Below are 15,905 nucleotides of genomic sequence, written 5' to 3'. Positions count from 1 at the left end.
CATCAAATTTATGGTGAAGTTTGGATGGAAGAATGGTGAAATCACTGATGCTTTATGAAAAGTTTATAGGGACAATCCCCCAAAGAAATAAGCAGTTTACAAATGGATAGCTTGTTTTAAGAGGAGATGAGAAAATGTTGAAAATGAAGCCCACAGTAGCAGCTGTCACCCACATCAGGAAAGGAGAAAATTGGGCTGGGCATGGTGGCTCACACCTTCACCAGAGAGTGTCCTTCTCCATCACAACAATGATCCTGCTTATTCCTCTCATCAAACAAGGGCAATTTTGTGAGCATGTTAATGGGAAATTATTAGGCATCCACCTTACAGCCCTGATTTGGCTCCTTCTGACTCTTTTGTTTCCTAATCTTAAAAAATCTGTAAGGAGCACCCATTTGTCTTCAGTTAACAATGTAAAAAGGACTGCCTTGCTATGGTGAAATTCCCAGGACCCTCAGAGTTCTTTAGGGATTGACTAAATGGCTGGTATCACCACTTATGAAAGTATCTTGACCCTGATGGAGCTTACGTTGAGAAATAAAGTTTACATTTCTTACTTTTATCTTTTAATTCCATTTTTTCCACAAATTTTTTGAAGTCCTCTCATATATGAGCAAAAAAATAATCCAAATGCACTCAATTATTCCATTTATTCATGTCATTCATTTAACAAATAGATATTTGCTAGGCATTGTCCTAAACACAGGAGACACACTGAAAAAAGTTCCTGCCCTCATGGAGCCTGCATTCAAATAGGAAAAAAAAGTCATCATTTATGACTATCTACTTTATGCCAGGCACAGTAGTAAAAATATACATGTTATCCCATTAGTCCTCAAAACAACTCCTATTTAGTTAGAAACTTTTATCCCTTTACCACATGAGAAAACTAAGGCAAACAGACATAGTTATTTGTTGAAGGTCATCATCTTCATGATGAATTGACACTTTCTTCATCATAAAATGTCCATTTTATCTTTAATGCTATTTGTCTAGAAGTCTACGTTATCTGATATTAACATAGTCACCCCAGCCTTCTTAAGCTTACTTTCTCTATGTGGTGGGTACAAATAAACATGTTAGAGGCTACCTCAAATACCCTGGATTCGACATCCAAAGCTTCCATTCATATAGGCCCCTCAATTTTTGCAAAACAAATTAATCCACTGATTCTATAGGTTTAAATTACATTTCCCCCTTCAATTCACATTTCAGAGGTTTTTATTTGTTTAAGTGTCCTAAACATACCTAGGAACAAAACAGTGAACATAGTAGAGGCTCTAAACCAGGCTTAGTGGTGTTCCCAACAATGGAAGATTTCAAGAATTTACTAAATTACAAACTTCCAAGGCAGCTATCAAAGAAAATCTAAAAGTTGGATGATATGCCAGACTAGATAACTTGAAAGATGCCTTTTTAGTCTATGAACTTATGACTTCAGTATTAATAAAACCTTATTATTTGAATTAAGAACATTCTTAGGCAGAAATACACAGCCTGGTGCTGTTCAGGGATTAAATATATACAGGAAAATATTCATATATTACCTATTAATTTGGAATTTATATTAATAGTAAATTTGACTGTAGTCAAAGTTTGGCTTTGCTCTACTTTCCAGGCAAATGAAAAGTGAATAGTGTAAAAAATATCTAAGAAAACTAGTTCAGTACTTCAGTACCCAATGTCTGTAGCTTTAGAAACCCATTTACCTTACAATGTGCACATAAATTATGTGTACATTCTGTTTTTATAGTCTCTTTTAAGAAGTTCCTTAAACATACAATCAGTATTTTTTAGCTTATTTTCAGTTATCATAAATATTCAAAAGTTAGTGAATCTTTTTTTTTTTTTTAAACACAATGCCAATTTATTTTTTTAAAAAGCTCCGTGTCCGCCTATGGTTTGCCTTTTCTTTGTATAAAAATTTATACAAACTTTGAAAATTACATAAGTTGTAATCATCTAATACTGGGGTCCCCAATCCCCAGGCCTCAGACCAGTACCTTTCGGAGGCCTGTTAGAAACCAGGCTGCACAGCAGGAGGTGAGCAGCAGGCAAGGGAGCAAGCAAAGCTTCATCTGATTTTACAGCCACTCCCCATCACTTGCCATCCCCCCACCATTCCATGGAAAAATTGTCGTCCATAAAAAAATTATGTTCCATGAAACCAAGCCCTGGTGCCAAAATGGTTGGGGATTACTGATCTCATACATTCAGAAAAAATTTTCCCTCCCTCCCAACAACTATCCAGGAGGAATTAAAAGTTCTGAAAAAGGCCAATTCAACATGGTGTCTACCCTAGTAGTCACAAAAAGTGAAAAGATGTGGGAAAAAACAGAAATAGACTAAGAGGTCTTACCAGAGTAGGGCCCTGGCTGTCGCCTGGGGCCGTGAAAGGCAGAGCCTGCAGCATGTAGTATGTCAGCTGGGAGACCTTGCAGCCACATCTTCCTCACCCCAACACATCCATGTCCCAACTTAAGTGTTATAGAAATCCTTCAGCAGGGTTCTCCTCCACTGCTCTGCTATGTGCATCTGGTACTCTAAGTCCCCTGTCATAGCTGTCTGCACATTCCACTTTTCCATGAGAGGTTTTCCATCTCAGCCCCTAGAGGAGCCTACTGGTATTCAATCGGCTTCTTCCTGGGTCCAAACTCCATGTAGTATGCAAATGAGTACGTGTATTGCAGGGTATACTGACACTTAGACAACAGCTTGGTATTGTCCTGTAGGTACTGCCAGTCAATCCTTGTCCCCAGATTGTTCATGACCCTCTTCTGAATCCTCTCATGAATCTGCTGGTATGTCTGTGCCCCTAGCTGCAAGCTTTTGTTTCGATTTTCCCACCTCTCACATTAGAATTACTTTATGAGGGCTTCCCTGCCTTGAGCTTGCTGGCTCTCATTGACAGTATCAGGATTCTCCTTGTAATGACTGCATTCACAGTACTCACTGTCATGAGTCTTCCAATTTCCTAGACACATCCAGCAGAAGACAGGTTTACATTTGGAGCATTGCATGTAATTACAGCCTCCCTTCTTCTCAATGTAGATATTGTACTTGAGACAGTCTTTAATGTGAGCACCAATGCAGTTGGCTATTTGAGAGTCATCTGCACATTTCATGAGCCATTTCCAGATTGTATTATAGCAGAGTCTGTGAGGACGTAATACATCTGATGACACTTGAAACAGAAGACCTCACTGCCCCAATGACACTACATTTGATTAACTCTAGATTCCTGTACCTGAATAACCATGGAGCAGCCTCTACCAGGGCATAGCTGGAGCTGGTAGTAACTCTCCAAATAGTCCCTGAAGAGGTAGTTTCTGCACTTGTCTCTCAATTCTTCATTGGGAAACAACTGAAACAGAAAGTCCTTTGAGGTACACAGTAGACAATCATGAGCCACAGAGGTGACTCCCATGCAGTCCTTGACAAGTACTGAGCAGTGCTGCTCCCAACAACTATGGCAAAACTGGTACTGACAGGCCAGAAAGAGTGGATCTTCCTTCCACACAAACTCCATACACAGTGCACAGTGGTGAGGAGGATAGGCTTTGGGGACATGTTCGATTGATCAATTAGGGCTGAATTTGAGCTTCAAGTCCAGTTGACAGGAATTGGACTTGTATTTGCCCAACATCTCTGAGACTTCCCAGTGGAAATTAATGAATATAAGTTTAGCAAGTGAATGAGATACCTTTATGACAGGGGCTAAAGCTGGTCATGTCCTTAAGGGCACCCTCCAAGTCCTTGTAGGTCATGCAGGGAACTGGCACTCCACAGGATCAAAGGCATTGGCTCCCTGCTACTCCATATCTCTGGCTACTCCCACATAACAGTTTTCTATGTCCCCAGCATCCTTGTCCTCTTTCTCACAATTTGGGTCACAGTTCTCTTCAATGCTGACAGACTCCTGGCTATTCATGTCCACAGACACCTTAGTATCCAGCCCAGCCCAGTTGCAGATCAGGAAAGCAGCTGTTTTTTCCCTCTCATCTCAAACTTTCTCAAATACATAGTATTTTTGTCTAATATAAAAATATTGAAGATTTTTCAGGCAGATATCATCCAAATATTCTATGTCATACAGTTTCCATAGGGAGCCATGGCTGAGCCCAGACAGGCCAGGTCAGACCAGGCCAGACGGGTCAGATCAGAGCACACCACCAGTTGGGTCTGCCCTGCTTCCTGCAGAGAAGCCATACCTGCAGTTCTGCTAAATCTTTCTTTTAAAAAATATTCTTGGCCGGGCGTGGTGGCTCACGCCTGTAATCCTAGCACTTTGGGAGGCCGAGGCGGGCGGATTGCTCAAGGTCAGGAGTTCCAAACCAGCCTGAGCAAGACCCCGTCTCTACCAAAAATAGAAATAAATTAATTGACCAACTAAAAATATATATACAAAAAATTAGCCAGGCATGGTGCCGCATGCCTGTAGTCCCAGCTACTCGGGAGGCTGAGGCAGTAGGATCGCTGAGCCCAAGAGACTGAGGTTGCTGTGAGCCAGGCTGACGCCACGGCACTCACTCTAGCCTGGGCAACAAAGTGAGACTCTGTCTCAGAAAAAAAAAAAAAAAATTATTTAATTCTAAATTTTTATCAATTCAAACTCACCTTTTCCCTAGTTATTCCTAATGGCAAAATACTATTTAAATCAGAATAGTTAATACCAATTTACATAAAATAACAGTTTCATGGCTACCCTACATGGTAGCTAACATTCAAAAATATATGAAAGAAAACTATACCACCTGGAAATATAACAAAATAATTATTAAGGATATAGGGAGAATTCCCCAAATTTATCAAAACTACCTACTTCCATTAAGCATCTGACTACTTTTATACTAACCCAAACATATTTTCTCACCTGTGCCTTTATTTCTTCTAAGTCTTTAGTTTTTGCTAATAATTCCTCTTTTAGCTCTTCAAACAGCAGCTGAAATTTTTCCTGGTGAGTTTGCTTTTCATTTAACAGGCGTTTAAGTTCATTTTGTGACTTTATGTACTCATCTTGCAACCTGATTTTTTTAAAAGAAGAATTCAATTTTAAGTGTTTCCTCTGCTTTCTAATTGCATTACTTTAATGTAAAGTCAACCAACACTGCAGAAAAACAAGATCAATACCATATATTCCATTAAACACACAAACACCTTTTCTTTACAGAGTTTCATTTCATTATTAACACAGTAGTTTCTGAATGCAATTTTACTTTGAGGGGGAAAAACACATTTAGCCCCCTGGATTTAATTTTATATGCCTTGCTACCTTCAAAATAAGACTTTTATAAATTCACAACCCACTTGATATTATACTTAATTTTGAACAAAATAATTTTAAAGGAAAAATTTTACTGCATTAACAAAATTTTATATGTATACACTAGAAAATAACAAATTAGGCCAGGTGCGGTGGCTCATGCCTGTAATCCTAGCACTCTGGGAGGCCCAGGCAGGTGGATTGCTCGAGGTCAGTAGTTCGAAACCAGCCTGAGCAAGAGCAAGACCCCGTCTCTACTACAAATAGAAAGAAATTAATTGGCCAACTAGTATATATGGAAAAAATTAGCCGAGCATGGTGGTGCATGCCTGTAGTTAGTCCCAGCTACTCAGGAGGCTGAGGCAGAAGGATCACTTGAGCCCAGGAGTTTGAGGTTGCTGTGAGCTAGGCTGATGCCACGGCACTCACTCTAGCCTGAGCAACACAGAGAGACTCTGTCTCAAAAAAATAAAATAAAAAAACACCAAAACAAATTATACTGTGTATTCCAGAGCAAACATTCAGCCAAGACAGTTCCAATAAATTTTAACTAAGCCCCCCACCTCTAAATTGAAGGATTAATAATTTACCTTGTGTGTTCAGCTTTCAGAGTCTGATAATTAGTTTTATGATGTTCACATCGTAACCTTTCATCAATTAACATTTTTTGAAACTCAGACTGAGAATTTGTCAGTCCATTGTCTCCACCAGGAGGAAAAGTGTCCATATTGGTAAGAGAGCTGACGACCATGTAAAAATAAGTTCTGACTTTTTTATTGCTCTAGTTTTCTCTCCAACAGTATTTTCCACTTCTTTCTTCCTAGCGCAGAATCTCAGGAAACCAAATTATATCTGCACAGAAAATTAAACTTAATTAATTAGTGATTAATGAACTTAACCTTCCTTTGGTATTAACGTATTTTTATCATTTATTATTCTCTTTATCATTTTTATAACAAAGCCCAATTTTTAGATTTTCAATTGTTCATAAAACAAAATGCAAAAATAAGGTTGAATCATACCTCAAAAAATTTTCTTTTCTTCCACATATTCTGTGACCATCACATCTTCAAGTATTAACCTAACAACAGTAAATGTACAGACTTGCCCAGTTTCGGCATTCCTAGATTCACAAACTACAGTCATGTTTCCTGAAACTACTGCAATAAATTTCAAGGGTGGATCCTGGACGAAATTCATACTCCCAATTCAAGGGAAAAGCCCCTTGGAACTTAGTAAGTGGCTAAGCTAGGGAGAATCGTGGTCTTTACAAAGATGACCTTTAGCATGTAACTATGTCTGTGATTAATGCTGTGAAAGGTCTTTTGACACATGGCAAACTGTGCTTAGCCTGCAGATTCAGATGAGAAATCAATCAACAAATAAATATTGATCAACTCCCATGTGTTATACACTATGTTAAGAATAGAAAATTAAATCATCTCACCTATATCCCAAAGCATAGACCAAATATTATGAAAGTATAACTATTAATATTTATTATATCTAGAAGTAAAAAATGATTTAAATGTTCTTAGTATAAAGAATTAAGAATAAAAATTTTAATTAAAATAGTTCTGTCCCCCCTTTAACCTCACTTTCTCTAGACCATTTAAATATATATTTTTCCTCATAGAGTTTTTCCTTAGTCATGTGTTATCATAATTGACTTAATGTAAGATTTTTGGCCTATGCAAACCAACCATTAAATTACTCAATCTAGCCTGAAATATATCATCCCTGATAAATTAGTGTGCTATCTGCATATCACATAAGAAAACTATAATTGTGGTTGCTTTGGTTTACTGTGAAATTATATTTTAATAGAGAAGGAAAAATCCTTCAAGGACAGTTTACCCTCATGTTACACGTGCACTAGGATTCAACCCTGGTAAATACAGAGTGCACTCCCTGTAGCAGCTACCACAAAATAATCCTGTCAAGAATATACATTTGCCAACAAATTCATGAAGTGGATCATAAAACTGGCATGCAATTTTGATCCTATTGTAAGTAAAAAAAAAAAAAAAAACCAGCATCACACGATACAGAGAAATTTTTCATGAAAGAGTCAACTGATGCAGCAAACATCATTGTGTCTTATTTTAAGAACTTGCCACAACCACACCAACGTTCAGCAACCAGCACTCTGAGCAGTCAGCAGCCAATAACATCAAGTTAAGACTCCCCACCAGCAAAAAGGTTACAACTTGCTGAGGGCTCAGATGATTATTAGCATTTTTAGCAATAAAGTATTTTTAAATTAAGGTATCTACAATTTTTAAACATATGAACTACAGTATTGTGTAAACATAACTGTTATATGCACTGGGAAACCAAAAAATTCATGTGACTTGCTTTATTGCAATTCTCACTTTATTATGGTAGAAACCCAAATAAGTTAAAATTGCTAAACATAAGTTAGGTTTATTGTTGACTTTTAAAGCTTTATAAAAAGACAAAATATTTTTTGGTTTGTTAGAAAATATGTCCTTTTCCACACTAAAAAATTGTTCTATGGGGAAGGGCATGGTGGCTCATGCCTGTAATCTTAGCACTGTAGGAGGCCAAGGCAGGAGGACTGCTCGAGCCTAGGAGTTTGAGAGCAGCCCAGCAGTAGCAAGACTCCATCTCGGATGGGCGTGGTGGCTGACACCTGTAATTCTAGCACTCTGGGAGGCGGAGGTGGCAGGACTGCTTGAGGTCAGGAATTCAAGACCAACCAGAGCAAGAGCAAGAGTCTCTAACAAAAACAGAAAACATAGCTGGACATGGTGGCACATGCCTATAGACCCAGCTACTTGGGAGGCTAAGGCAGGAGGATCACTTGAGCCCAGGAGTTTGAGGTTTCAGTGATCTATGATGATACCACCACACTCTACCTGGGACAACAGAGTGAGACTCTGTCTCAAAAAGAAAAAAAAGAAAAACACCTCATCTTTACAAAAAATAAAAAAATTAGCTGGGTGTGGTGGCACACGCTGTGGTCCTAGCTACTGAGGAGGATGAGGCAAGAGGATCTCCAGTGCAGAAATTTGAGGCTGTAGTGAGCTCTACTGACACCACTGACACCACTGTACTCTAGCCCAGGCAACAGAGACTGTTTCAAAAAATTGTTCTATGAAAAAACATGTTTCTAAAATTATAAAATGTATATTTATAAAATATTGGTGTGTGAAAGGCAGTTCAAAATTGCTTTCTTCCTAAGTTTTCACTAAGAAGGTGACTAAGAGTTAACATTTTTATTTATATAATTCTGTATACAAGGTGTAGAAGAAAATAATAAGGTATATTTCTGGTGAAAAAAAGATTATTTAAAAAGACAAAAATGTGTTTTTACTTAAAAAATAATTTTGTCTAATTCAGAGGTTAAAGATTTTTTCAAAATATGGGGTTTAGAAAAAATAAAAGCAAGACAGAAAGGAACAAGTATTAAAAAAAAAAGTAATCTCACGCAATTATTGTAGCACTCTGGGAGGCTGAGATGGGAAGATCATTCAAGGTCATGAGTTCAAGACCAACCTGAGCAAGAGTGAGACCCCATCTCTACTAAAAATAGAAATTAGCTGGACAACTAAAAATATACAGAAAAAATTAGTCGGGCATGGTGGCGCATGCCTATAGTCCCAGCTACTCGGGAGGCTGAGGCAGAAGGATTGCTTGAGCCCCGGAATTTGAGGTTGCTGTGAGCTAGCCTGATGCCACAGCACTCTAGCCTAGGCAACAGAGCAAGACTCTGTCTCAAAAACAAACAAAAAAACCATGAACAAAAATGTTCACAAAATTATAGAAAAAAAAAGTGATACCAAATGTTATGAGAATGTATTTCTGGCAAGAAAAGTTAAAAAGAGAATGAGAGTAATTTTTGTATAAAAAACAATCTTGTGTGGTCAAAACGATAAAAATTTTATCCAAATGTAAAATGATTGGTGTTCCAATATGAAAAAGAGAGAAATTAAGTAAAACAAAACTAAAGGTTTAAGCAAGTTATAGTAAGTCTGAGCAAACTGTGAAAAGTTTGTGAAAGATGAATCTTATGAAAGGAACTTTATGTGTGATCAAATTGGCTAAACTTAGAAGAAAATCATTTAAAGGTTTTTATAAAAATTGAGCTTTGATATCAAAAGTACACTGATACAAAACTAAAAGTTGATCCTCTCTGTTAAAACAAGGTTTTATTAGAGTACTGAGTGCTCTTAATAAAAAATAAAAAGTTTTTCTTTACCTTTTGGTAACAGATTCTGTGTTTTATCAAGATTAAGTTCTTGTGCTTTGTGCTGTCCTTATTAGGTCCTTGATTACTTGAGAAAACTGAGCCTTAAAAGAGTTTCTTTCTATATCTGTGTAACTTTATATATTTTTATAAGTCTTCTAATTATTACTCTGGTCAACTGAATGACTGTTATTTCACAGTGACCTGTGATCCCATTTTAATTGTTTTAAACCTTTTGATATTTTTGACAAAATTCCCCAAAATCAAATTCAAATTGAGTCATTTTGACCTCTCCCACCTTGTAAAAGAGAGATTTAAACTAATAATACTTAACAGATTTATTAAATTGTATGGGAAGGAATGTCAAAATAAGTGAGAATGTCAAAATAAGTGATTTTGACATTCTTTAAGTTATATTTATGCATGTGCTATTAATGTGTTCTAAAACTTAAATGTAATTCCTATATATATGATATTTCTTGGTATAATACTATTGGTCATGACTTTTGTTATTGTGTTAAAATGTTACATGTAACAAAAATAATCAAATTTCATTGTCGATTGCTGGTTATAATGAAATCTCATCAGGTTTTTGACCATGACCATTCTAAGATTTTGTCATTCACAGTAATTGTTTTGACTCTTCTCTAAAAGCAGCTACAGTCCAAAATTGCTTTTTCTTCATGAGGATTTTTTAAAAAGACTAAAAATTAAAAAACCTCTGGCTATTAAATACAAGTTGCTGATGACTTAAGATCAGACCACTGGACTAGGTCAGAATTTCTAAACTCTAATGAAACTAAAACTAGAATTTCCTAAAACTCTAATAAAAAAAAAGAAAATACTGGTGAATTTGTAAAACTGTTAACCAATATCAAACAGAACAAAAATTAATGACGTAAAACTAAATGAACTAATGAAAAAAAATTATGAACTTTATTTAAAATTTTGTTGGTTCTTTAATGTTTTGTTTTCCAGATTTGTTTTTTAAACTTTTTTCTCTTGAGCTATCTATAACTTACAGAAATTTGATAAAGTATACTTTTGTGAACAAAAATTGAAATATTTACTTTTTCTCCACACTTAATCCCTCCAAAATTCAAAAACTACTTGTAAGTATTCTTTCTTTCTTTTTTTTTTTTTTTACAATATGGCTGTTTGCATAAGTTCTATAAAAATCTGTTCTCTTTGTAACAGGATACAATCAAAAATCTTGGTTGTATTACCAAGATTTAGACTGGGATATCATATTTAAATTGTCTATAGGTATTACATGCAAAGCCTAAAGTCTGTCTTGCTTTGGTTTCCTAGCCTTAAGAGGTTTCAAATCTGAGATTCCCATGTGGTCAATTACCATTCTTATTGAACTTATATAAATAATCAGGCTAAGTGTAATGAAGGTAAATTTACTTTACAAAAAATTAGCTTCATATTAGTTATCATTGGTAAAATTAGGAGTAACTATTAAAAAATGTATTTCTAAAGAAAAAATTATAATACACATTATCAGGTTGCAGCCTGTTCACTGTTTTTGAGTTTTTGTTATCTACTGTGAACTAGACTGGATCCAAATTCTTCTAGGTTCCTCCCATCCAATTAACCTATTCATGAGTTACTAGATAATAAAATTGTTCTAGATTACCTAGCATTTAAACAAAAAGGTGTCTATTCCATCACTAATATCACATGATGTAGAGGATAAATTCCTCTTATCAATGTAAAAACACAATTACACAAAATAGGAAAACAAGCTACCTGGCTCCAACAAGTTACACCCAGTACATCTGAATTTTTCAATCTGTTTAGTTGCTTACCCTCAAGAGTAGGCTCATGGTTTATAACTATTATTCAGACTAGATTTATTATGTTGTTGCTAATTACTCTTTATATATTACAATCTTTAAGCTCTGTTCTTATTGCCTATCTAATCTTATAAGACTAACTCTCCCAACAGGATAATGTTAGCCCAATGCTATGAGAAAATTACTAATGCCTATGGGACCAATAAAATAAAATTTGATGTTGAACTCCAAACAGACCTGCTCTAAGGGGTTTCCCCTACACTGGGCTCTTTGTTGTCCATGTATGGTCTGGCTCCCAGACATAGACTCCTATACTCCCCTCAAATGTGAGACCAAACTGACCAGCATAGCTTTAATTGTTCCTTGGAGCTGGGATAAACCTAACTTCAAAAATGGTTGATCACCAATACTTTGGAAAAAAGATCTTGATCAAAAGGGGGAAATGTCAAAGTTAATTACATAAAATGGAGTCATTCATACCTAACTAAAATGGGGTAAAGAGGTCACAGGGAAAGGCACTCAGGTCCCTGGTTCCAGGGACTGTGTGTGGACACTCAATAGAAAAAACACCAACACGTAACTGTAACTTTAAGATTATATCTTACCTAGTAACTGCTACCACTTGTCAATCAGAAGTCACCAGCTCCCATAAGACATTGTACCAATCAACTTTCTTTCAAAACAATTCATGTAACCTTCCTTTTTCTCCCCAATAAAACCTCAATCTTTCTGTTTTTCAGATACATAGAGGCTACCCTGGTTTGTGTACTCCTAATTGTAATTTTAATTCTTTCATATTATTCCCAAATAAAGCTTTCGCTTGGAGATTTGCCTCTACATATTTTAATTTAAGGCTGACATTAATACCACCAAATGCTGGTGAGAATATGAAGCAAGAAGAACTCTCATTCGGTGCTGTTGGGATGCAAAATGGTACAGATGCTTTGGAAGAAAGTTTGCACACTTACAGAAACTTTATTCCTAATTGCCCAAATTTGGAAGCAACCAAGATGTCCTTCTGTAGGAGAATGGATAAGTAAATTGTGCTACATTCAATGGACTATTATTCAGTTCTAAAAAGGAGTGAGCTCTTGAGCTATGAAGGGACAGAGAGAAACCTTAAAGCTACATTACTAAGTGAAGGAAACCATTCTGAAAAGACTACATATACTGTATGACTCCAACTATATAACATTCTGGAAAAAGCAAAACTATAGAGATAATAAAAAGATCAGTGGTTGCCAGGGGTTAAGGGGAAGGGAGCATGAATTGGTGGAGCACAAAGGATTACTAGGGCAGTGAAACTATTCTATACTACAGTATAATGATGAATACATGCCAATACACATTTGTCAAAACCCACAGCACATATAACACAAAGAATGAATCCTAATGTAAATTATGGACTTTGGCTGATAATGATGTGTCAATGTAGGTTCATCGATTGTAACCAATATACCACTCTGTTGTGGTATGTTGTTAGTGGAGGAGGCTGTGCGTGTGTGGAGATAGGAGGTATTTGGGAACCCTCTGTACTTTGCAATCACCTTGGCTGTGAACCTAAAATTGCTCTAAAAAAAACAGTCTATTGAAAAAAAGGGAGGGAGAGGAGGAGGAAAGGAAAAAAATTATATGACAGAGACCAAACATAGTCTAAAAGCCTAAAATATTTATTATCTCACTCTATAATGATAGTTTGTTAAACTCTTCTCTAGAATAACCATTAAAAATTCTAAAAAGGGTGGAGCAAGATGGCAGACGAGAAACACTGCCAGACAGAGTGTCTCTACAGAAAAGACAGATTCTAGCAGAAATTAGAAAAAAAGCAAGAAGACGAGCATACAGCGGACAAGGGACGGAAGGAGGGGTAGCTGAGACCCCGGGAGACTCCACGGGTGGAGGCTGCGGAGGAGAACTGGAGGCTGAGACCACCAGAGCAGCCCGGAGACCAGCGGCAAGGGTAGGTGGATTTGCTATTTCCCTCCCCTGCATTTGGGACTGCTGGTGGGCTCCCCAGCGGGTGGAGAGACCTACCGACGCCAGCCCAGAGACAGCCGCTGCCAGCCAGCGGTGAGCCTGTAGCAGACGTGGCACCAGGTTCCCAACTTCCTCGGGGCACCTCCGTGTGCACACACCCGAACTGCCCGGCAGGCGCCATATTGCCTCCTCCTCCCCTCCTCCGACCCTACCCGCGGCTGCCCAGAGAGACAATACAGCCACCAGCCAGAGGCACCTCCAGGGAATGGGACCTTCCCTTTTGGGACCCTATAGTTGACTCAGGGGAACTCAGACTGTGAGTTCCCTACACGACAGCTCTCCCAGGTGCTGCTGGCACGGTGTTCCCAGGAGAACGGTGCCGACTCAGAGGCTGAGAGACATAGACCCACCTTGGGCTCCCTGTGGGTGAATTGGAACCAGAACTCCTCTCCCTGGTGGGTATACAGTTTGAACTCTGGGACCCAGAGGTCGGACCTGCAGACCAGATCCCCTGCACCGAGGGCTAGCATTGCCCGGGGCACAGAAGGGTTATACGTGAACAGCCTACTGAGATGTGTGTGCCTCCAGGGGCGGATCAGCATCCTAGAGGGCAACCCTCCTCCCAGGAGGAGACCGTGCACCCAACCCAGGTGGGGTTCCTGTGCAGGGAACCTCCCCGCCGGCATCACAGTCCAGGGAGGCCTGGCGGCTTGTGGTCTGGCCTGCTGGCAGAGGCCCAAGAGTAGCTGTGGAGTTGGGGAGGGTGGAAAGAAGTGAGGCCCGGTCCAGACTGTGTGTCTCAGACAGGCCCACTCCCACAAGCAGACTTTCTGGCTAAGCGGGACCATTCCAGCCCCGCACTGACAGCTTTTCCTGGAAGCAGAGAACAGAACTTTGACCCCTGCTAACTGCCGGAGGGCAGGCTTACCCAACCCAGCTCCGCCCAGAACAAGAGCTGATAACAGGACACAAAATCAACAGCATAGCCTGTTCCTCCAAGCAAACGCCACTTACTGACAGGGACGGCATCTTGCAAAGCCTTTCCACGACACCCACTGACTCAATATACAGGGAGTGGTCCAATCTCACCCACAGACACCACCTAACGCCTCAGAAACTAAACAAGGTGTGTGAATACCCAAACAATAACCTAAAGGAAAGAAACAACAACTGATCAACATGGGAAGCAATCAGCGAAAGAACTCAGGAAATATGAAGAACCAAACAGAAAACACACCCCCAAAGAGGAGCACCAGCCCCCTAGAAACGGACACCAACCAAAATCAGGCAACCAATATGACAGAAGAGGAATTTCCTATGTGGATCATAAGAACACTCACCCAGCTGCAACAACAACTCAATAACCAACACAAAGAAACCACAAAAAGCTTCCAGGATATGGGAAAAGAAATAGACACAATGAAGAAAAGTTTAACTGAACTCCTGGAAATGAAGAATAAATTCAAGGAACTACAAAATACAGTGGAAAGTCTCAAGAACAGGGTAGATCAAACAGAAGAAAGAATCTCAGAGCTTGAAGATAACACCCTCCAATTAAATAAATCAATCACAGAAATAGAGCAGAGAAACAAGAGAAAAGAGCAAAGCCTACAAGAGCTGTGGGATTATGTGAAGAAACCTAATGTGAGGGTCATAGGGTTACCAGAAGGGGAAGAAGACAACACTCAAGGGTTGGACAAGCTGTTTGAAGATATAATAGAGGAAAATTTCCCAGGCCTTGCTCAAAATCTTGATATACAAGTTCAAGAAGCTCAGAGGACCCCTGGGAGATTCAATGCAAACAGGAAGACGTCACGACATGCAGTCATCAGACTGACCAAAGTATCAACTAAAGAGGCCCTTCTAAGAGCTGTAAGACGAAAGAAGCAAGTGACATACAAGGGAAACCCAATTCGAATAACACCAGACTTCTCTAATGAGACTTTACAAGTAAGGAGAGACTGGAGCCCCATTCTCACTCTTTTGAAACAAAACAATGCCCAGCCTAGAATATTATTCCATGCAAAACTAAGCTTCGTATATGAAGGAGAAATAAAAACATTCTCAGACAAGCAAAGGCTCAGAGAATTCACCAAGACAAGACCAGCCCTACAAGAAGTACTTAAAACAGCGTTACGCACAGAACATCATAATAACAACCCATGAATATAAAAACAACCGAAACCCAAAGATATTAAAGGCCAGATATTACAATGGCTCAAGACAGAAATCATAGCAACAACATCCAACCGAACAGAATGATCAGTAATCTACCTTACCTATCAGTTCTCTCAATAAATGTGAATTGCTTAAACTCTCCACTCAAGAGACATACGCTGGCTGAATGGATAAGAAAATACAGGCCAAGTATATGCTGTCTTCAGGAAACACATCTAACCTGCAAGGATGCATATAGACTAAAAATAAAAGGGTGGAGATCAATATTCCAAGCAAATAGAAGCCAAAAGAAGGCTGGAGTGGCAGTTCTAATTTCAGATGATTTAGTTTTTAAACAAACAAAAGTAGTGAAAGACAAAGAGGGTCATTATATAATGGTGAAGGGCACAGTCCAACAAGAAGAGATAACAATTTTAAACATATATGCACCCAACTTAGGTGCACCCAGATTCATAAAGCAAACCTTACTGGA

At 38.4% G+C, this 15,905-nt stretch overlaps 1 protein-coding gene and 1 pseudogene across 2 annotated transcripts in view; both read right to left on the bottom strand.

Annotated features, from left to right (window-relative positions):
- The window catches only part of CEP83 (centrosomal protein 83), a 127,691-nt gene that overhangs the window by 68,027 nt on the left and 43,759 nt on the right, over window positions 1-15,905 (bottom strand). Inside the window, exons 2-3 of one of the 2 annotated variants that reach the window (XM_012775275.3) lie at window positions 5,854-6,115; window positions 4,874-5,024 (exon numbers count right to left, since the gene is read on the bottom strand). In XM_012775275.3, coding sequence (XP_012630729.2) covers window positions 4,874-5,024; window positions 5,854-6,014 — 312 coding nt within the window. In that variant the 5' untranslated portion in view covers window positions 6,015-6,115. Of the gene's footprint in view, window positions 1-4,873; window positions 5,025-5,853; window positions 6,116-15,905 lie in introns of those variants that run through there. The other variant, XM_076007102.1, reaches the window with a different exon arrangement.
- On the bottom strand, window positions 1,839-4,857 carry LOC105877072 (E3 ubiquitin-protein ligase ARIH2 pseudogene; annotated as a pseudogene).

The sequence above is a fragment of the Microcebus murinus genome, chromosome 10 (assembly GCF_040939455.1).
Source record: "Microcebus murinus isolate Inina chromosome 10, M.murinus_Inina_mat1.0, whole genome shotgun sequence".
Lineage (NCBI taxonomy): Eukaryota > Metazoa > Chordata > Mammalia > Primates > Cheirogaleidae > Microcebus > Microcebus murinus.
This window is presented reverse-complemented; position numbering and strand designations above follow the sequence as displayed.